This window comes from Larus michahellis, chromosome 4 (genome assembly GCF_964199755.1).
Source record: "Larus michahellis chromosome 4, bLarMic1.1, whole genome shotgun sequence".
NCBI classification, from domain to species: Eukaryota; Metazoa; Chordata; class Aves; order Charadriiformes; family Laridae; genus Larus; species Larus michahellis.
Genome location: NC_133899.1, coordinates 1950949 through 1973000, shown reverse-complemented (window position 1 = coordinate 1973000; position 22052 = coordinate 1950949). Strand labels below are relative to the sequence as shown.

Below are 22052 nucleotides of genomic sequence, written 5' to 3'. Positions count from 1 at the left end.
ATTAAAAAAACCCTAATAAAACCAATACCCACAAAAACAAGACTTACAGTCCTCTCTGACTAGTGCCCAGGAAACGTTTGGAGGCATAAACAGGAGCGTGGGTAGCATCAATTGCCCAGTATAAAAAGAATGGCTGCTGGCTGGCCTGCTGCTTGCTAATAAAATCGAGAGCTTCCTGTAAACAACAATAAAAATGAATTTAACGGAACCATCCTCTGCCATCTAAATCTCTCCAAAAAAAGAAACATAAAGTCACTGTGGCTTAGAAAGCAGTATTAAAATAGACAGTACCTGCAGGTAGATCTGAGTCAAGTTGGCTTCACCTGTCTTCAGATCAATTTTGAAATCTTCGTAGTATCTTAAGATAAAATGAATCAGAGAGAAAAAATAACCAATCCTAAGGAATACACAACATAAGAAGGCTTTCTGCTCCCCCCCCTCCTTACACAAGCAGGTTACTGTTGCTACTCAGCAAATTCCCTTCAGATATTAAAAAGAACGTCACCATATTTTTTAGCAAATTCCCTTCAGATATTAAAAAGAACGTCACCATATTTTTTCTCATGGGAGAAAGCAGTGAAATGGCTAGATCCAAATTAATGACTACAAGATTTGGACAAACCTGAGAGACCGACTTTTCACTGTTAAGCTGTCAGAATAGGGGTAGTGTGCTTAAAGATCTCATGCCACTACTCCGTCAATAGAGAACTGTTTTTTTTTTATCGTGTATTTATTTTTTTTATTATTACTCACAATTTACTGTGAGTAAAATTTGCAGAAGTACAAAACAACTTTCAGTGAAATAGAGCAATCCTGGAATGAGAATTTGGGCTGCTTTGAAAACGTTATGTTAGACGTATCTTTAGACACCAATTAAGTAAAGAAGGGCGGGGGGCACTCCTCAGGAGAATAACAGCAAGTGAAATAAGATGATAACCAGGCGCAAAAGTGAATGGACAAGAATGGCACAGACTGCAGACTTGGGAGCACAGAATGGCGTTATGAAAACAGACAAAAGGTTATTACAAACAGGAAGAGAAGGAATAAAGAGGTCTTTCAGTACAGAATGGAACCAGCTTCCAAAAGAAGTAGTGGAGTGAAATCACCACAGGAAGCCTTTAGGGCATGACAGGATAAGCAAACATCTCTGGGAGGGAGGCACTGTACAGCAGTCACATCCCCGGATGGTCAGCACACAACCTGCAGGTTGGCCTTGGTACTCAGACCTTTATTCATCCCCAGGATCAAACATTTAGCTTCACATTTAACAAGCTTCAACTTTAAATCTAGATGGTAAGGTAGAGATGAGGAAGACAGGATTCCTACAAAAAGCCATTTAGGAGTTCAGAATAAAGTTTATTAGGCAGCTAGCATGCCTCGTCACTGAGGGGCATCAGTGCCGTAGGTCTGTATTGTCTCAGCTTTAACTGGAGAAGTCAGAGTGCCACAATCACAACGGAGAAGCAGCAGGTACTGCCCCCGCAACAGTGCTTGAGTACTCTTTGCTGCCAGCATTGCTTTCAAAACCTCTCCTTCCCCCATGAAAGGCTATCCTTGCTTCCTCTCCTAGACGCGAAATTCACATACCTCTTGACAGTTAATCTATACCTTCCTGTTTCTGTCTGCCTTGTGCGTTTTCCCACAAGGCTTTCCCTTCACTCTGCCTTAGCTCCAATGGAAACCACCACCCAGGCCTTGTAACGCTGGTTATTGGCCACCCCAGACTAGCGGGAAAATCCTGTTCAAAAGTACAAGGGCAAAGCAGGAGATGAGATCCTGGCACAGGATGTTGCAGAGACCAGAAATATGAATAGGTTTAGAAAAGAGACAAGACTAGTTCGTGGAAATTAAGTCAGTGGCTATTAAAGATCTGGACGCAACTTTCAGTTTAGGAAGGTGGACAACCATGCACGAGGAAGACCATTGCACATATCTGTTTTCTTATACCCTTTCCATAAGCATTCACTACAAATGGTCATCACAGAGTATAATGGATTAAATGGACCTTGAGCCTGACCCAGAAGGGCCCTTCACATGTTTCATGACCTTTTACAAGCATCTTTCCTGCACTGGCTTACTGGTGAACCACAGGACATTCAGGGCCCTCTGTAGTAAGCATCTCAGATCATATATGAGGCAGGATATTCCCAATGCTTGACACGCTGTCAGAGTCCTCTGCACGGGGTACAGTACCTGTAGATCACTGCCCATCCAATTGAGTCTGTAACTCTGACTCTGAAGCCGCTGCTGTTTTTGCCAACCCCCTTTTCACTGAAATGGGTTTGCTACGCTAGCGCTTATCTTCCAGCACTATAATGTCAGCACGGAAAGCAAAGAAAATAACATTTCCAGGCAAGCAGCTGAATTACCTGCCAATCATTTCCCAGTCCCTATACACAGGGATATTGGGGAGCGCTCTGTTATCAAAAGGTCCAAAATGGCAGTTTGGGGATCCAAACCATTCATCAAACCCATGCTTCATGGGGTGGAACTGGGGCCTGTGACCCAGATGCCTAGAAGCAAAAGAAACAGATGAGTTAAAATTCTGCTGCAAAGAAGCAAATAATAGTCTCATAAGAATGGCATGCAAGAAAACAATCTTTGCCTAAGAAGAAAAACTTCAAGCATTTTAATCAAATAAATGACTGCAGAGCATTGTCTTGATCTTTCTCATACTTGTTGCAAGTGCATCCATGCAGACTCACTCCAGTGCTTCCATATATCCCATTTTAGTCTACTGTCCAATCTTTGTTTTCCATTATTTCCTTCTATTGGTATCTTCTCTCACACTGTCTTGATGATCTGTACTGATGGATTACATTGCCCAAAGCCATTGCAAAGATGCACGTAGTGTTTTACTTAAGGATTCTGATCTACGACAAGTCACTTTTATACCACTAAGCTATAAAAACACAAGGTAAAGCTCATGAAACGTACCATTATATCTGTATTCCCTTTATGGAATACTCATACTGCCAAAATGGTACAAAGAGACCTGAATGTAAATGAGAATGAGTTCTTTACGTTCACATGCAAACATAAAACACGTTTAGCTACTCTTGATGACAGCTCCATTCTACTATGCAGCTTGAAAATTCTCCATCCTTAACTTCAAGATGAAGCTCCTCTCTAATCTCCAACTTCTATACGGCAAATTCTCAATTTCTTTCATTTATACTATCTTGAATATACAGAATGCCCATCCTCTCCCAGTCGCTAAAGAAGATCTCTATAGCTTAATATTTATTTAATCATTCCAGCTTCCACTCACAAACCTGCATCTGCAACCTGTCCATTTTGTGCCATCACCCTCGGCACATTTTCAGAATACAAGGGGCATAAAATGCATTACCCGAAGTAAAACGATCCATGGTGTTATTCTGAGCTATTCCAAAATAGAGTTATAACAGAAAATAATCATCATTCCAGCTATGATCATACCTTGATGATGTAACTAAAACTGCAAGTCTCACCTGCAGGATTCTGCCCTTTCCTCATTCACATACATGGTAATACAGAGCTATTCCTGGGTGTTTCTACAACAGGGGACGTGAAGAAATACTTTGATCTAAGAAAGTCCTAAGAGAACTTACAGAGGAAGAGACTTAAAAAACGTAGCAAATAATTACTGAGATGCAAATTACTCTCTCCCTCTCACAACACAAAAAAATAGGAAGATATTTAATGAAATGCAACAAATTGTAAAACAGTCATGGAAAATACTTGACTTGCAAACATATAATTAAACTGTGGAACTTACTGTCACAGGACACCCTGAAAAGTTTTTGAAAGGGATGTTGAAAGGATAAAAAAAATCGTCTTCTGGAAAACTTAAAAATCTTTCAAAGCCCTAAAATTCTATGTGTGGCTAGGATGAGACTCCAGTTTAACTACTTTGCATTTCTTTACACCTTTCTAGGAAGCAGGTGGTGTGCACAAATGACAGAGAACTGCCACTGTACAGTATCATTCCTTAGTCCTGTCCCGGGTAACACTTCTTGGGTGCACAGTGATAGTGCAGTGCATATTCATGTTTAGTCTGCTTCTTGCTAACAGCTGCACGTCCTTCCAGATTTGCTGTTTTCCAGAGAACTGCCTGGAACCAATCTGTATTTGCGTTGTTTATTTCTTTTCCCTGGGTGTATGAATTTACATGTATTAGCACTGAACTGCATCTTATTGCATTCAGCCCACTGATCCGATTCTTCACAGCCACTCTGCTGTTTGGATTTGCAGTAATAAATAATTCACTTTCTTAGGTTAGTTTGCTTTCCTTCCAATTTCAGCAGCAACGGTGAATCCAACCACAATTCAAACTCACTCTTCTCTAACTTGTTAACGAAACTGTTAAATAAATTGTATCCCATTACTTTCTTAAACAGTATCCCCCGGATACTACTCCTGTCCGAAGTCTCTTCATTAACGATTACTCTGTTAGCCAAGCAGTACTCCTCTGGTGTCTATGTAGTTTCGAAGTTGCTGTTTATGCATTTATTTATTACAGCACTGTTCCAAACTGTGAATCAACTGTTCAGAGATACCCAGGCCCCATGGGATTCCATTACAGCCCACAAGCGCATTTGAAATTCAAATGTTACAAATGCACCAGTTTCAACTATTCCACTGGTAATTCCACCGTGCTTGTTTGATCTGAATATCTTTCAGGCTTTTCCCTTCCGATTCTTCACAGACATCACAAAACACTGGTTTTTAGAAGTTCTTCTGTATCCTCTACAAAGATTATACTGTACTTCCAGGAAAGTCCATAGTGTCAAAGGACATTCACAGAGTATTGGATCAGCCCTCTAGGTCTTTTAAAACACCTAGTATCAACTATCCCAATTAAGCCTATTCCTGTCTACCTTGACCTTCTACACTTGATGAACAATCTTCAGTGTAGTCCTGGAGACGTCTGCATCTCTATTTCTATACCACACGCTTCTACTCCTGCCAAAAGAAGCTTTCACAATTTAGTCTACTCTATTAACAAAAAAACCCAACATATAGCAGTGGCGAAAGATAGGTGCTCAAGGCAAATTCCAACAGAACATCTTGGTGTTTTTTGATTAAATTGTGTGATACATGGATGAAAGCACAGAGAGTTGAAGGATTTATAAATAGATATATATATATACACATAAAAACCCCCTTAAACTCTTTTTATGAGGATGTACGTATGTACTTGTAATGGTAACACTCAATTCAGAAATTGATCACAGCAGGGGGGATGATCCACCAGAGATTTCAAAAGTTGGACATCTGAGCTTCAAAACTGTGGTTTTTTCCCTGCAGTTCTGGTTGTTCTGAGGCTCCTTCACAATACATACACACTCATAGTGAAATCTCAAAGCAAGAGATCTTAAAATAAGTTTACCATTTGCCAATGATCTTATTGGTGTAGCCAGCTTTCTTCAGCAACTCTGGAAGCAGTAATTCAGAATCTGGGATTCCTCCTACTATATCCTGTGGCGTGTATGCTGTGTAAAACAAACAAAAAAAATCTTTCCAACTCTTACAAATATTAGAGCAAGCAGCTCATGGCTACTTATCATTAGAAGCACTGTTACTAGGACAGAAATAGCAATTAGTTTGATGTAGCAATATCACTCCTTGGAAGTCCTCCCAGGCCACAAGATGAAGAGAACAAATTGATTCAGAGAGATCAAAGGGAGTTCTCCACCCACTTGCACACCATGGCCAATAATAAAAGGGGCTGCCAACACAGAATGGAGGAAAGACCCTTGAAAAGGGGGGTCATAAAGAGAGTGAGTGCTTTAGGTGTGCACTGGAGTTGCCTTTACACTTCCAAATTTGCTTTATATTTTCTAAAATGAAGGCATTGGTTAGAACAGAGATAGCCAAGCACGCTTGCTGATACAGTGTGAATCAGTACACAGCTGCTGCTTCTTGCCCAAGCATGCATGGTCTCATGGGGTGTCTGTCATGCTGGAATCAATGACAGGAACCAAAATCAACCCAGGGACATTATGAACTGGTAATCTTCCCCGGAAGCACCATGGGCACAACGGTTCTACAAAACCGCCAAGGCTGAAATGCTTAGAAAACTGGCTGCTGAATAAAACTGTAACCCGCTTGTTCTTTACTCTGGGTGTTAACATACACCCCACATGACTTCCTTTCACCAGACTGGCCAAAGGAATCACTAAGCAAATGGATCAACCAGTCTTGTTTATGTCTTTTAATTTGAGGAGGTTTTCTGCTTGATGAGAAGGAAGCAATAAATGTCACGCTTATTACCAGCAGTTAACATGGTAATCTTTTTGTGCCACTCTGGAAGATCACCAAGCCAAGCCTTTGTTCAAAGCAAAACTTCCTACAAAGCACAGGGGGAAATCAAGAGAGGAAGGCAAATCAGCAGTGAAGCCCATACCGTTTCTGGCATGTGCATTCGTAGTGTAAAAACCATTCCTGACTGGGAGACGGCCCGTCAATAGTGCTGCCCTTGCTGCAAATAACAACAAAATAAAACGGTTTTGTTTTACATGCATTCTCTGTTTAACATTATCATCATATTAAGGCTGAGGACAGCGCACCGACTGAAGCATGTCAGTGTCCTTTTGCCACAGCCAGCTACTAAGATCACTCACATTAGAACAGGCAGCAACTCCCCTCTCCAGTGAGCCATGGAGATAGACAGGTTCTGATACGACAACATTTGAGTTATTCCAGGACAAACCCGACTGAAATTTGGCCCCTTTATTAAATTACCCACTGCTGTAGAGTAATTACTTTCAATAGTCAATGTAGCAGCCCTTCAATCTCAGCAATTATAGAAGGAATACCTGACATACACATGTAAGAGGAAATTGTACAGAAACTGATTACATGCTTAAGGCTAGGTTTTCGAGCTTGCCTGAACAAAAGTCACGTAATAGTGAAGAAAGAGCTGCCCAGCTTTGACAACAGAAGTCAGGTCCTGACTGCAGGAAACATTTAAATAGATGCTTAACTTTAAGCATATGCAGTACCACCACTGGACTTTGCAGGACTTCAGCATATTTTAAATGCCGTTTCTGAGCAAGGACGTCAGCAGCACACTGACAAATTATGTCCGAAATGAAAGCTCAAATAAAAAGCCCCTGTTCCTCATTTTTGTTTCAGTTCTTGGCTGTCAGTCACGTTTGAGGGAAAAAAGAAAGAAAAAAAGCCCACCCCACAGAAAAACAATTAAGGATAAAAATATCTGCATCTCCCAGACCCAAACGTTTCTTTTATCTCTCGTCCCTTCCCCAAGAACCTTGCAAGCCACCAGCCTCAAAAGCAGGACACAACCTGCTGCCATTCCTTGCATGGTCTCACCAAAGACAACGGACTCAAACTATGTACAAAGTATGTTCAGCAAAAATTTAGATACAGCTTTGTCTGTTTATCCCAAAATAAGAAAGATTAGAAAAAAATGCAGTGACTGAGGCTAGAATACTAAACCAGAATGTTTTAAAAAATCCTTTAGCTGGACCGATTTGACCACTAAAACACTGCTTTGTATGAACCAAAGATTGTAGGTTTTCCAATCAAAATGTAAATAAAAAGGGAGCAAAATGCAAGATCAAAGCACTAATTCCAAACTCTACCCTGAGGGTAATCGCTGGTTTGGTTGCTAGTTCATGTCAGATGCTGGCAAACATCCCAATCTTCTCAGAAGGTGGCATGCTTATATGCTAGTTTAAACTCAAGTTTACTCACACGGAGAACAGAGGGGGTTGGCAGTATAAAAATCCAGGAAAAGCATCCCTTCTGAAGCCATCTGGTCTAAGTTAGGAGTTTCCTTAGAAGGCTCTCCGAAAACTCCCAAATCGCCCCAACCCATCTGTAAAAAGAACACACCAAAAGATGTAAAAGTACATTTACTCTTCCACGATGACAATGCTTCTGGGCCCACATAACACTTTTATTGTATCCCTTCACTTCTAAATCTTTATAGTGCTCATCTCCTTATTTAGGGATTACTTCACAGCTGTGATAAAAATGATATTCCCCAACCCAGTGAAGCAGAGAACTAGTAGAGTTTTCACTCGCAAATGGGAAACCAAGGCACACATGAGATTAAATGGCTAATAGGCATTAAAACACTTGTAGCAGAACTGGGTAAGAATCCTAATGCCTTCACTCTTACACAAGTGCCTGAAGACTGGCAAGTGTATGCATACCAGGGAGGAAAAGGAAGTTACACATGATATGCTCGATATCGTACAGCTAAAAGTCTGACCCTTCAGACCCTGGTGACATGTCTTTGTGTTGGGCCACTGACCCCAGGACTCCATCTCAGCCTGCTGAATCTATCTATCCATCTATCCATCTGTGTATACGTAACTAGAAATGCAAGGAAAAGGTCTAAAGTCAAAAGCAGTGCTGCAGGAAAAGAGAGAAAGCGTTTATTTTAAAAGCAAGCTCTGGAGAGAAACCTGCCAGAGGCGTCGTATGTCACTCTGCTTATTTGCAAAACAGTGGTTTCACCCTGCATCTTCCTCCTAATTCAGAGAGGTCACACACCAGGAGAACTGTAAAATTACCATCACATTGTCTACATTCATTGCTGAACACTATTACTGGTAATAATACAAATAAAAGTAAGTGACTTAAAACAGAAGGTTCTAGAAGGGAACAACTTAATGAGCAATTAGGCACCGTGGTTGCTGGAGATTACATTATGCTTTAAAAAAGGCAATAACTTTCTTTAATACAGATGCGTATCAGGTGAGCACCTGATATGGAGGGTGTAATGTATCAAGATCTTTAGAAAACCATCTGTCTGGTCCCATTTGAGAGTCTAACATTTACACTGCAGCAGTGCACTTTGGAAAAAAAATTGTTGGAGAGCTGCAGAGTCGACTGTTGAGGTTTGAGGGAGGAGCAATTAAATGGTACCACCCAGCAATAGGGTGTGGAATTAAAATAGACTCAATGGGATCACCCTTGAGTTCTCTATTCATCAGTTTCTTTATCATCAAGGAAGAAAGAAAAAAAATCATGTTGCTGTAATTTAAAAGCAGTGTCAGAGTCACAGAAGTTACTGAACTATCAAAGGAAAAAGACCATGGAGATGTATTTTTAATGAACAGCATTTTAAATAAATAAATAGATCACAAAAACTCCAGTCAAGATCTGTGCCTCATCACGTCTCGTGCCGTACCAACACTTCTAGAGTGGGATAATCACTATCCCAAGGAGCTTTCATCTTGAAAATTACAAATGCCAGCTTGGGGGGAAATATTGCTGAATGGAAGTTTGAGACGGACTGCTGGAGGCTCAACTGGCCAGAAAAACTAGGCTTACAAGGTAATTATCTTGTACAGGAGTGTAGAAATACTATGAAAACAACAGCCATGTTGAATCGGCAAAACAGAGCCAAAACAGGCGGTAAGAGCATGCCCACCTGTTAAGTCAGATACCCACACTCATTAGCTTTTTGGGTAGCTTAAAATGGCACATAATGCATTTCTACTACAAACACACCTGAAAGACAACATGAAAATATCAGAAGAGAAGCAAAACAGGAAGGTGGCAGCACCTTGAACATGTTGGAAATGAATATATTTCCTTACCCATGTGGCTAAGACACTACGGAGTGCAAAAGTGGAAAGACTTAGTTGGAAACAAATCTATGATTATTTCTGCTCTTTAATGATTTATTGCCCTTTTTTTTTTTCCAGTTCAGAGAGCAAAAATTAATGGAATTAGTTTTCTTCTTGTTTAGTTCTTCAGGAAGCAAGTTTGGGTTTCTAGAATGTTTCCTGAAATGTACTCGAGTTTCTTTGTCTACACTTGTAGCTGCACCTTATTCAGTGCTACTAACACTACATCCATCGCTAGTATTAGAAGATATTGCCACAATTATTTTTGTAGGCTACAAAACCAAGCCTTAACTTCAGAATGATTCTATCAAGGTTCGAAAACCACCAAGACACCCTGTTTTTCAGTATTTACCAGCCAGTGGAATCCTTTGCCAAGGACTGTGGACTTAATTGCTCAGTCGTTATGAACAGACTGGTAGATAAGATGATTAGACTTCTAGATAAGGTATGTAGGTATGTAAGCACCTATTCCGAAAGACTTGCATATGGGCTTGACTTTCTAGATCTGAGAAGTCTCATTTGTTTTCAGCAGGACACCCACGCACAAGGAATAACGAGATGTTTGCATTAATACTGCAGTGTTTCTAGTGGAGGTCACCTAGGGCAGCTCTGCCCTGAAGGAAGGCAGGGCAGGGGTATGCCGGGCCTGGGCCTTCCTTTCAATTCTTCACCACTTTTTACACAAAATCCACAAAGGACTCGAGAAAAAAAGCAACGAAGCGTGACGGCTTTCAGAGTAAGTACTTCCAAACCTATTCAAATATTCCTGCTTATTTCAATCAAACTTTTCCAGATCATCACATCAACCCGCGAGCTGCGCCTGAATCACTGTGCTGAAGACCTCTGACCATGAGTCACGGTACAGACCCTGTTCCTGTGCCATCCCACAGGCACTGGTCTACTGATAACAGGAGGGGGTTCAGCACAGGGCTGAACACAGAGGCCACGCCACCTGGAAGGGATGATGAGTGAATCTGGAAACTGTGTGACCTAGAGGGATTGTACACATCAGGGAGCGCCTTGCTCTGCAGGAGTCAATGAGACAGAGCTCTAGGCAGCCCAAAGAAGCAAATAAATGTGCAAGACACACTCTCAAAACACAGCTCTTACCAGGCCCAAAAATATCCCTTGATGTGCACCTAGGAGGATGCCGGGAAAGAGTAATTTGCAGGATAAGGCTCATGGGGAGCCACCCTGATGAAATCTGTATTTAAAGGCCTCTGCCCCAGTACAACTTTGGACCCAGCCCATGTGCCACGATGCTCCCACGAGCTCAGGGACCACCACCACAGCATCTCTGACGTGCTGTGCACGCACCACGAACAAATTTCCCAGACATCAGCAGAGCGTTTCCGACAGTGGCTCTGCCTGTAAGGCGCTGGTGCTCAAACCGTGCCCCCGTCGCTACGGCCTGGGCAAGAGTGGGCCACCGCGGGAGCCCCTCCAATAGCCCCAGCACCCCGCCTGACCACAAGGGCCCTGCTCTCACCCCAATGACAAGCCCCGCTCAGCCCACACCCTGTAATAAGAACTCTATAGAGCTGATGCCCCAATTTCTCTCAGCCACACCGACCCCTTCCCAGGAACACAAGCCCCTCTATAGGGACAGGCACACGGCCCCCTTCTTGGCCACAAACAGGGCCCCCTCCCCAGTGACCAACATCCCCTCCATCCACCCTAACAGCCCCCCTCAGTGCCACCCCCCCAAGTGACTTCCTCCCGGCGACACGGGCCCCCGACCCCCAGTGACGAGTGTCCCGTCCCCCCGCGGATCCCCCGGCCCTACTCACGTCGTCCATGAGGAGGAGGAGGATGTTGGGCGGCGCGGAGGCCGCGGCGGGGCCCAGAGCCCAGCACAGGCAGAGGGACACCAGCACCACCCTCGCCATGGCAACCGCCGCCCCGCGCGCCCACCGCGCGTCACGTGAGTACCGCCCGCCTCACGTGACGCGCGGGAGGGGAGGGGCGGGGGGGACGGCGGAGGCGGAGACAAGATGGCGGTGTGCATCGCCGTGATCGCCAAGGAGGTGGGGCTGGGGGTGAGGGCAGCGGCGCTGGGCCTCGGGTTGTGGGGCCTGAGTGGGGCAGTGGGTCCAGGTGGAGCTGTGGGCCCTGAGTGGGGCAGTTGGGCCAGGTGGGGCCTGAGCAGGAGTGAGGGGAGAGTGGGGCTGAGGCTGTGGGGCCTGAGCAGGAGTGATGGAGGGGAGCAGGACTGGGGCTGGGTGAGGCTTGCAGGGTAGGGTTGAGGGGAGCGGGGCAGAATCTCAGGGTGTGCGGCCTGAGGGGGACAGGGGAGCTCAGGGGGAGCTGTGGGGTCTGAGTGGGGCTGACGGTAGAGGGGCAGGGACTCAGGTTGTGGGGCCTGAGGGGGACAGGGTGGTCAGGGGGAGCCGTGGGGCCTGAGCAGGGCTGGGAGGAGTGGGGCCAGGACTCAGGTTGTGGGACCAGGTGAGGCTGTGTGGCCTGAGCAGGAGTGAGGAGGGTAGTGGGACTGGGGCTGTCGGGCTGGATGAGGTTGTGGGGTAGGGGTGAGGGGAAGGGGACAGGGTCTTGGATGGTGGGGCATGAGCAGGGGTGACAGGAGCGGGGCAGACGCTGGAAGTTGAAGTGGGCTGGGCAGAGTAGGCTGGGACCAGGGCCTAGCGAGCGCAGGAGCAGTGTGAGGGTGCCCTACAGTGTCCTGCTGACAGAACAGGAGGGGGGTTTTCCTCAGAATGAGCTGGGGACAGGCTCTGCTGGGACAAAGGGGCAGGTCAAGCAGTGGAGAGACCTGAGCCTTGTGCAGTGCCTGTGCAAGTGATTCTCCTGCCACTGGTGTATGGAGACAGATCTGCTCCACAAGCGCTGCAAAGTGTAAGGGGGGGCTCTGCTGTGACAGCTGTGAATGTAAAATGGTTAAAATAGCTTACTTCTGACAGCAGCAATTCTTTGGGTGAAAATACTGTCGTGGCATCAGCTGTCACTTACACAGCAGAGTGGCCAGTCCTACTTAGCATAATTTGTTCTCCTCCTCAGAACTATCCCCTCTACATCCGGAGCATTCCAACTGAAAACGAGCTGAAATTCCACTACACCGTGCACACTTCCCTCGATGTTGTGGATGAAAAGATCTCTGCGATGGGCAAGGCTCTTGTAGATCAGAGGGAACTGTACCTAGGGCTTCTCTACCCCACTGAAGACTACAAGGTGTATCTTTCTAATGAAAAACTGCCATGCCATTACGTATTTATAGGCTCTTCCTAGTGAGGGACTCCACGTGCGAAACCTCTCTTCCTACTTAGTGCCATGTTAAAGACATTGGCAGAAAATATATGGACTTGTTCAGTAATCAGTTTGTCACGCAGAGGGTCAGGTTGGGTGCCTTGTCAGTTCAGCAGCTGCTTTGTTGCCCAACCAGGTGGTGGAAAAATATACCTTTAGCCTACATGAGGGACCGCAACGTGTGAATAGTGCCTGGTGCAGCTAGACTTCACCTTTTGTGAACTGTGTGCTTTATTCCACACTCAGCTTAAACAGTTGCCTGTGACTAGAACAGATCCTAGACTCCTTAATAACACATAAGTGAAAGTGGCAGGAGTATGAAGGAGTCTCTGGTCAATTACCTAAATCCCAGGTGTGTGGTCCAATTTCTCTAAAATATGTACTCCACAGCCACAGCTGCCCCAGTGTTTTTAACTCACAAAGTTGATCTTTAGAACTTTCTTTGGCTTTTTCTCTGCATCCCACAGATGGAAGTTATCTGCTGTAACACACCTGACTTGTGGGTTTTCTGATTGTTAATTTTTTAAGTCTCAGTCTTTAAGTATCAGCCATACTGGCTGATACTAGAATATTTCCAGGTCTCTCTGGTCTCCCAAACAAGAATAAATAAGGTGGCTGTCTCACCGAAATCTTCTTAAGAAAGAAAACCTCACCAGAATAGCTAGTGGGAGGCTGCTTCTGAAATTGCAAGGCATGCCTTACTAGGCAGTGTAGGAGCAAACTTGACCTGGAGTTATCAAAGATGTCATCGGTCAGGTAGAAAGGGGATACGGTTCCTGCAATCTAGTGTCTCGCTTAGCTCATCTGGTCCTAGTTATGTGCTGGGTGCAGCAAGAATGTCATGTTTCCTCTCAGCTTGTTTCTTTGAGTGTATTCCAGCCTTGTTTTAGTTGCTTTGACAGGCTCTGGTGTGTCAGAAGCACATGCCTTAACAGCTGCACAGATACGGCTACGTGACGAATTCAAAGGTGAAGTTTGTTATGGTGGTGGATTCTTCAAACACAGCACTTCGAGACAATGAGATCCGCAGTGTAAGTGCAGGAAATCAGAGCACAACTTGCCACATCAGTGTTTTTGCTATTTCCGCTTATTCATAAAGTGCTGAGAAGCAAAAAAAAAAAAAAATTAATTAATTAACTACAATCCCTTTTCAGATGTTCCGAAAGCTGCATAATTCATACACGGACATAATGTGTAACCCTTTTTATAACCCTGGGGACCGTATCCATTCCAGGTAAGTCAGTTGATCGTACTGATCTTTCTGATCTTTGTCATCTTTCTGGAACTTGCCGTGTACTTATGATGTAATAGGACCAAGAGCATAACCCCTGTGGTTGACCAGTTCAGATGTGCATGCTCTGAATGGAGAACAGCTGTGTTGTCTTTGGGCCATTACTGCATAACAGAAAACTCTGATAGTCCCATGAGAAAGTTACAGTGAACTCTCACTCCCACCTCAGAACCAGCGTTAGAAATTTTGGCTCAAGAAAATAAATCTCTTGGGGAGAAAAAAATTCCCTGTTTTATAGGTAAATACGAGCATAAACATAGGTAAATAGAGCAGGTTAAACAGAGTGAACAACCGCGCTTGTCCAGGGCTTATCCTTCTGTAAGGACACATGGGCATTCAGCATGTGTAATTCCTCACGTGTGAGGGCCGGTGCCTCCCGTTTCTCATCTGTAATCTCACAGGAATTTTAATCGTGTTGGAAGTTTCTATTGCCTAGGCAAGAACAACTTCTCTTACGCTTTGCTGAGGCAGATCTGCAGCCAGGATAAGACTGTCCTTACTTCAGCTTAATTAAAAGCCGTTTACTCAACAGAGCATGCTATAGAGTAAAAACATGTATTCAGCCTGGGGAAAGCAGCTTGTTAACCAGTAAGAGGCATTGTTAGCCATTGGCTTTGTTACAAGAGATCTGCTGTGCAGAACTAGCTGCTTCCTTTACTATTCTGTGTTCATTTCCTTCTCTAGGGCTTTTGATAATATGGTGAACTCCATGATGATGCAGGTGTGCTGAGGCTCTGCCCCTTCTCATCTGAGCATTGAGAACATTCCCCACGTACAGGAGTGTGCCTACAAAGTGATGTATATATTGTCTTTGTTCTGTGTAGTATTTTAAATTTATTCTATGTAAAATAAACTCGACACCCGCATGGTTTGTACGCATTTCTACTCTAGCAAGCCTGAGCATAGCACAGAAGTCACTGTTCAGCTTTATGCCTTCAGGTAACATGTGAGAGGCAGCTCTTCCTTCAGGAAGGTCAGCTGAGTCAGATAGGAGGCCAGTTCCCTACAGAAACATGTGCAGCTGTGCCTCTGTGCAACTCAGATGTTTCTGTAGGAATTGGGCTTTGTGTAAAAACAGCAGTTCCTGCTGTGCTTGTGATTGCAGCAAGCACAGCTGCACAAGAGCCAGCTAAGAGATTATTATTGGGGTCAACCTAGATTTCAGTCAGCTGAGATGCACAGAGTGACACTGTTCCTCAGATGTACTCGTGCTTCAGAGCAGTTCCCCCAGAGCAGGAGCAGCACATCAGCAACAGCAGTCTTTCTGCTCTTTGCCAGCCCCCTTTGCTGCTGCTCAGGACTCTCCACTCCGACAGGAACAACACAAGCAGTGCTTAATTCAAACATACTTGGGCTCCTTGTCCTGTTTTTCCTTAGCTGGGAGCACCCAGATCTGTGTGTACTTATGCCATTAGTTCTTGGAAAGAGAAAACTCTGCAAGTCAGCCGAAGGCTCCAGGTTTCTCTACGACCCCAGCCACTGTTTACATACTTGAGAAAGCTCTGGCAGACAGCAAACAGCTGGTCTCAGAGCATCAACTTGAACCTGATGGAGCCCTGCACTGGTCTTGCCTTCCTGGGGAAGGCAGATCTTGGGGTGACTCACATTTGACAGTATTTGCTGTTATCACTTTGCACCTCTTTGAGACACAGTTAACAGCAGCTCCAACCCCGGTCAGGGAGAGCACAGGTAGCACAGCTGGGATAATGTCTTGGTGTGGATTTAAGACATCAGGATTGCACAGCTGCCTGGTTTATCCCAAACTAATCTCTATTAGCATCTCCTCCCCCTGCAGCTCCCTGCTGTTCTAATTAAAGACTACCAAATCAATAGCAGGTATTTATATATATATATAAAAATACAAGCTAGACTAGAAAAGCATCCCATCTTCGTAATCACTTGTGCAGTAGACTCGCGCTATGCGAGACTGCGCATACAGCAAGATCAGCAGAGGTAACGCAGGCCTCTGCTCCAAGCCCCACACTGGGCAGTCTGTGCTTCAAGCACCTAATCAGTTAAAAATATATAAAACATAGCTATAAATAAATAAATATAGCTGCACAGCTCCAAAGGATACAAGAAGCCTGGAGAACGCCAGGTCAGCGCAGAGTGTCAGCTCACAGCCAGCGCGGTCTCACTGCAGTTGAAGTTCACACAGCAGGATCATTTATTTTAAAAATTAGTGCCATTTACAATACTTTCTGTCAAACAGAACTTAAATACATTTAATCAACAACAACCTGTCAAATAATGGGAGATGAAAGTGTTTGAGCCTCACCCACTATCTAAACAAGGCACAGCAGTACACTGCTATTCCAAAACATTTTCATATTAAAAAAAAAAAAATCTTCATTCTCTCTCACTCAGAGACAGGAGCTCAGCATTTCCTCTTCCACAAGAGAGTCCGAACACCCCAAAGTAGTTTTCGTTAAAAATTAAGTCTCAAGAATTTACAAAGCTACTAAACGCAAAAAGTTTAAAGCCCTAGAAAAAGCCAGTTTTCCAGTCTAAGCCTAAGGGTAGCTCGGATCAAGGCCAGCCTCGGCAGCACAGTCCACGCTGGACAAAGTGCAAAATCAACACAACGTGAAGAGTTAAGGCTTCGAGCTTTAAAAAAATCCTGAGACCTTAAAGAAAAAAAAAGAACCAGTGGGATTTTTAGCCTGGCAATGCCCCCTGAGCTGTGAAAAGCTGCTTTAGGAGTCAGTCGCATCTGTTGCATCTGGGTTAGAGGAATCCTAACCAAGGCTCTGGAAAGATTAGCGTGAGAATTACGTAATAAAACCCGATTTCAATGCAGAACTTCACACAGTAACGCTGTCTGCCGGTGTTTGCAGCCTGCCTCTTTTAACACAAAGTTCCCCCCCCCACCCCCTTTAAAACCGAGCGGTTTCAGAGGTCATAAACACAACATCAGCAGGAAGGGGAAAGTGCCAGGCAGCGCCTGTTCCCTGGTGCCCAGCTCCTGTGGTGCGCTTCAGTCCCCACCCTCTAAGTTCAGCTGGGCTCACACCATCCCCAAACCCACATCCGCAGCAGGAATAGTGACGGGAGCAAAGAGGAAGATCAGACCAAGTTTGCAACAGTGGAGATGATTTTTGTAGTACTGCTGCTGCCAGAAATAAAGCGAAATGATGTGTTAGCAGCGCTCTTTGATCCCTATAGCTTCAGAATAAAAAAAGCAGGAACGGGGGAAGAGGGGGCTCTTGACATCTGAAATAAAAGCAGGGAAGGGTTTTGTGGCACCCAGATCTTGTTTAACCACCATGGAGATACAGAGGCTTCCAGAGAAATAGCAAAGGATGCCTTTTCCCTCCCCTCGTTGTTAGATATACAACAGCAGCAGCGAAGCTAAAAACCAGACCCAAAACACATCATTAGGTTCCATCATCTTCCCAAGAGCAAGGTCAGGAATCCACGAGGCTGACAGAATTAAGGAAAAGGTCTAGAGCTGTAACCCAAGACTTCCTCCACTGCTTTGGAGAAGAAAACAGTCTCTGGCAAGGTATTTAGGATCTTCTTATGGGCAAGAGAAAGCAGCATCCAGCCTCTGCAGAAACAGCCAGCAAAGCTGAGAGTGCTTCACGGGCCGAGCAGGACACGTCCGCCCTCGCAGGGGCATGGAGGCCATTTGGACAGCTAAAAGCCAAACCGGGTTTACTGCAAACCCTCCAGTACAGCCCTTTTCCATGGGATGAGGATGAGACTGATGGTCTGGGAGAAGCTCTTCCCAGGGCAGGATGTTCTCTGGAATGAGCCTGTTCTCAATGAAAGCACAATCTCCTCAAGCAAAGCTCAGGTGAGCCTCTCCTGGGATGCTGGTAGGGATCCAGCCGATGTGCAGGTGCAGCAGATCCAAGCAGATCACATTTTAAAATTCATCTTTTTTGGCTTGGGTAGGCATATTCTTAAGTCTCTCCAATCCCATCGGCATCACCAGGGCAGTCCAGTCCTTTCTAGTACGGAAAATACCAAGGCAGCAGCCTCGCCCGACCCCTAAACAAGAACAAGAACAGTACCCTAGAGCACCGGGGCACTGCTCAGCTGCGATGTCAGCTGTGCCTAGAAGCACAGCTACCTGCTCCTCCACCCCTCCAAGAGCTGGGATTCACCCTTCTGCCCCCGCTATCCCAGACCGAACCCCCCAAAAGACAGGGCAGCCCCAGAGCCAAGCACAGCTCTGGGACAGGCCAGGCTGGGACTGCGATGCCCACCCACCAGCCCCCCAAACCCCTGGCAGGGACACGGGGACAGGAGCGAGTTTCCAGGTGTTTTTTCCTCCCCCAAAGCTCCTCTCCGCTTCCTCCCACAACGCTGAAGGGGCTGGGGCATCGTTGAAGCTAATCCGCAGCGAGCTCGCAGACACACAAGCAGCGAGAGGTGTGCTGGAAAATAGCTCCAGGCCTGTGCTGGGGACGCGAGGGATGCCGGGACAAGCAGCGGGGGTGTCTCTGCCACGCCATCGCTGGCTGCTCACTTTGGCCCTACCCCCTCCCGGCTGCCCACAGTCCCCCTGAGGTGCCTGTGTCCCAGTCAGACCAGCCACCACCAGGCTCCTACCGACCCCACAGGCACCAGGGTGATGCTAACAGCACGCGATGGGCAGGAGACATTTCTAGCACAGGTCTCCAGGAGGATACTCCTGCCGGAGCCCTCCTCCATCCTCCCCTGGGTTGGAGCTGCAAAACCGAGAAGCTAAGCACGGCCAGAGAAAGGAGCAGCTATCCTCATCCTGGGGACACCCTGTTCCACAGGGATCTTGACCCAAGTATGCAAGGAAACCCCCTGCCCACTCACCTGTACGTCCTCCCTCGCACCCTCGGGTGCTGCCCTCCATAGTAACTTCCCCGCTGGGCCAGCCCTCCCCAGGGGGCTTGGAAGCGGCTCCGGTAGCCCCCGCGGTCGGTGGTGCTGATGCCCGGCATGTTGGTCCTCTTGGGCAGCACCTGGAAGGCAGGGGGTGGCTCAGCCGGCGCTGGGGATCGGCACAGCCCCATGCACATGGGAGGGATGGATAGACCATCCCAGGGCCTCATCCAGCTCTTACCTTAATGACACGGCCTCTGAACATGCTCTCGTCCAGCTCCACCGCAGCCTTCACGGAGCTCTTCTCTTCAAACTCAATGTAGGCATACCTGCGAGGGGACGGGGTGAGCAGAGCTCCAGGGACACCCCGCTGCTCCCAAAGGCTGGGGAGCACAGGGCAGCACCCTCAGCACCCCAACCCCAGCTCCCACGCACAGCACTGACCCTTTGGGATGCCCCGAGAACTTGTCACAAAGGATGGTCACTCGGTTGATCTGCCCACAGCTGTTGAAGTGAGACTCCAGCTCTTCTGCCGTGCCCCCGTAATCCACCTGCAACGACAGCCCCAGCCCCCTCCAGCACCACCATCCAGCTTCCTCCGGCTCGTAGGTCTGCATTCGCACACCATCACGGGGGGCAAAGGGCCCGGCTGACCCTGCTCATGCCTTGCCACCACGACCTCATCATCTCCTGATGTTCAGAAGACACTTCCAGCTGAAATGCTCCGGTCTGGAAACCCAAATCCAAGAGAGAGGCCCCCCCCTTTGAGGGAACAAGCAATGCTGCATGACCTGCAGCTTCCAGCAGGATATTCTGGGGAGCTGACACATGCAACAGATTATCTGCAAGTGGTTGAGGATCACAGGCAGGTGCTCAGTCAAATTCCCAGTCTGGGCTGGGCAGAGGCATTTGGGATGGGACCAGCCAGCCTTCGATAGGGGGTGCACAGGCCCCTGTGCTAGGGATCTCAAACATACATCCAGCTGGGCAAGGAGCAGCGAGGTGGGCTCTGCTCCAGGGTCTCCTACTTACATTGCCCACGTAGATGGATCGCTGGTCAACCTCCTTCTTCTCCTCGGTTGTCTTTGGGAAGAGAGCTGCAGAGACAAGGGGTCGTGCTGGACGGAGTCGCAGGAGCCCCTTGGCAGAGGGACGTCTGTCCATGCGGGTCTGCTCCCAGCTGCCACACTGCAAAGCTCCCTGGGTCCCCGGTCACGTCCAGGGGCACACCCAAATCCCCACACTGCTGCCACCACCTCCTCCATCCCCTTTGTCCCCTCTCTCTTCACACAAATTCAGCGTGAAGCACCAACAGCTAAACTCAATTACTTAACTGAATTGAATTTAATTCAATGATTTACTGCGTCTTGTCCTGCAAAGGTAGGAGTTGGATATAACCTCAGCACCATGCCACGCCTGGGACTCCATCCCTCACCCACCCTTTGTGCCCAGTCTCAGGCTGCCAGGAGAGACAGACAGCGCAGCGTGCTCTGGCTCTGATCACCGCCCTGTGCCCCAGAGGTGTCCCTAGGGGCGGCGGACAACAACAGCAGCACCCAGGGACAGCCCATACCTGCCTCTGAGCTCATGATGAGGCGGTTTTCGGCTTCCAGCTGCAATTCCTTCAGCCTCTCATCCTCCTTCTCCATCTCCCGCACTTTGGCTTTGATGGCCTCCAGCTCCTGCAACCCAAACCAAGACTCACATGAGCAGCACACGGAGCAGGGACACCCCTGCGCCGCTCCCCACCCTGGGCTGGGACGTTGCAGTGCTACACAGCACGCATCTCCACCAGCAGTGCCCTCCCAGGCTGGGGACAAGGGTGAGCTGGGTGCTGGGGACAACGGCCTGTCCCACCAAAGGGGAGTTCAGCTCCCAGCTTCCATGGGGAGAAAAAAAACCCAGGGAAATACTTCCTTTCCTGTGCTTGCTTGTGAAGCAGCGTGTGCTGCAGCAGAGAGGCCCCAGCAGCACCAGAGCTGTCAGAGGGAACTGGAGATTTAAGCCGGTGACAAACAGGAGCCATTGACTCTTGCCCAGCCAGCCATCTCAGCAGTGAAAGCTAAGCAGCAGGAGAGTGACAACTCAATTTCCAGCTTCTCAGCTCAGGGATTTTAACAACAGAAGCCCAAGACTATTCTTAATTTTTGGAAGTGCTTGAAGAGAGGCATAGAGAGTTTTCCATTTCCTTAGAGAAAGAGAGAAAACTGATTCCACATTCAGCCAGGCACTCACTGGGTCCGGCACATCCAGCTCCTCCACACTGTCCCCCTCCAGGTGGCTCACATCTGAGTCATCAACTGCAGCCTTCCGCAGAGCTGCCATCTCTGCCACGTCCCAAGATGCCTCCACCCCTGCCAGGGATGATGGGTCCTGCCACCAGATCCCTGAAGTGTCCAGGAAGAGAGAACTGGGCAGGAACAGGGGCAAAAAGCCATTTAATAAACAAACTGCCATTTAACACAGAACCTAAAGCAGAACGTCAGCCAGGCAAAGGCTTTAAGGGTGCTTCCAGCAGGATGAATAGGTGCCACCAAAGCAGTTAGTCTGCTCTTGGTGCTGCAGGCAGGCTTGCAGCAGGCCCCCAGAACTGCAGGACTGAGGGGCTACTGAAGGTCTCTGCCTCATACTGAGCCCCTTCCCAGCTCAGAGGGGACCTGGAAGCAGCTTCCCTTGGGTGAAAATAAACTAGGCACAAGCATTACAGCCTGCTGGCAGGGAAAGGGAAGAGGAGGCAGGACCAGCCCCACCAGCAGGGCTGCTGCCTGCACAGAGGGAGCGGCAGGGAGCCCTTCCTCACCCAAGCAAAAGCAAACCCGCACCCTTTCAGCCCCAGGGCTTTTGGTTTGCGCCCCCTGAGGGACAAACTCTCCCACCTCGGGGCGGGAAGGGGACACCCCTCCAGCCCTGGGAGCCTCGGTGCCTGTCACCGAGCCGGGCCCCGTCCCAGTCGCCCGTCCCGGACCCACCTCGCCCGGCCCCGGAACATGCTGCGCTGAACTCCGCGGTGCCGGCGGGAACCAGCGGCGCGCAGCCACGTGCCGATCTCCAGCCGCCACGTGCCTCCCTGTCCCGCCGGCGCGCCACTTTCACACGTCAAT

At 47.4% G+C, this 22052-nt stretch overlaps 3 protein-coding genes across 5 annotated transcripts in view; 1 reads left to right on the top strand and 2 right to left on the bottom strand.

Annotated features, from left to right (window-relative positions):
* Positions 1–11529, bottom strand: part of GALNS (galactosamine (N-acetyl)-6-sulfatase) — a 49253-nt gene extending 37724 nt beyond the window's left edge. For both annotated transcript variants that reach the window (XM_074582692.1, XM_074582693.1), the window contains exons 1-7: positions 11384–11529; positions 7705–7828; positions 6392–6466; positions 5375–5477; positions 2370–2513; positions 292–358; positions 48–175 (exon numbers count right to left, since the gene is read on the bottom strand). In XM_074582692.1, coding sequence (XP_074438793.1) covers positions 48–175; positions 292–358; positions 2370–2513; positions 5375–5477; positions 6392–6466; positions 7705–7828; positions 11384–11482 — 740 coding nt within the window. In that variant the 5' untranslated portion in view covers positions 11483–11529. The remainder of the gene's footprint in view (positions 1–47; positions 176–291; positions 359–2369; positions 2514–5374; positions 5478–6391; positions 6467–7704; positions 7829–11383) is intronic.
* A 13-nt stretch (positions 11530–11542) lies between these two features.
* TRAPPC2L (trafficking protein particle complex subunit 2L) lies at positions 11543–15011 on the top strand. Its single transcript, XM_074582695.1, has 5 exons — positions 11543–11620; positions 12609–12781; positions 13798–13885; positions 14009–14088; positions 14830–15011. Exons 1-5 carry the CDS (start codon positions 11588–11590, stop codon positions 14873–14875), a joined length of 420 nt encoding a protein of 139 aa, XP_074438796.1. The 5' UTR covers positions 11543–11587; the 3' UTR covers positions 14876–15011.
* A 2005-nt stretch (positions 15012–17016) lies between these two features.
* Positions 17017–21998, bottom strand: PABPN1L (PABPN1 like, cytoplasmic). 2 transcript variants are annotated; one of them, XM_074586856.1, is made up of 8 exons: positions 21921–21998; positions 21187–21361; positions 20525–20633; positions 19984–20048; positions 19396–19502; positions 19193–19280; positions 18943–19091; positions 17017–18141 (listed from the first exon to the last, which is right to left on the bottom strand). In XM_074586856.1, exons 1-8 carry the CDS (start codon positions 21938–21940, stop codon positions 18102–18104), a joined length of 753 nt encoding a protein of 250 aa, XP_074442957.1. In that variant the 5' UTR covers positions 21941–21998; the 3' UTR covers positions 17017–18101. The 2 variants fall into 2 exon arrangements, with proteins under 2 accessions (XP_074442957.1, XP_074442956.1); XM_074586855.1 differs by lacking the exon at positions 21921–21998 and having other exon boundaries at positions 21187–21408.
* Between the last annotated feature and the right edge of the window lie 54 nt (positions 21999–22052).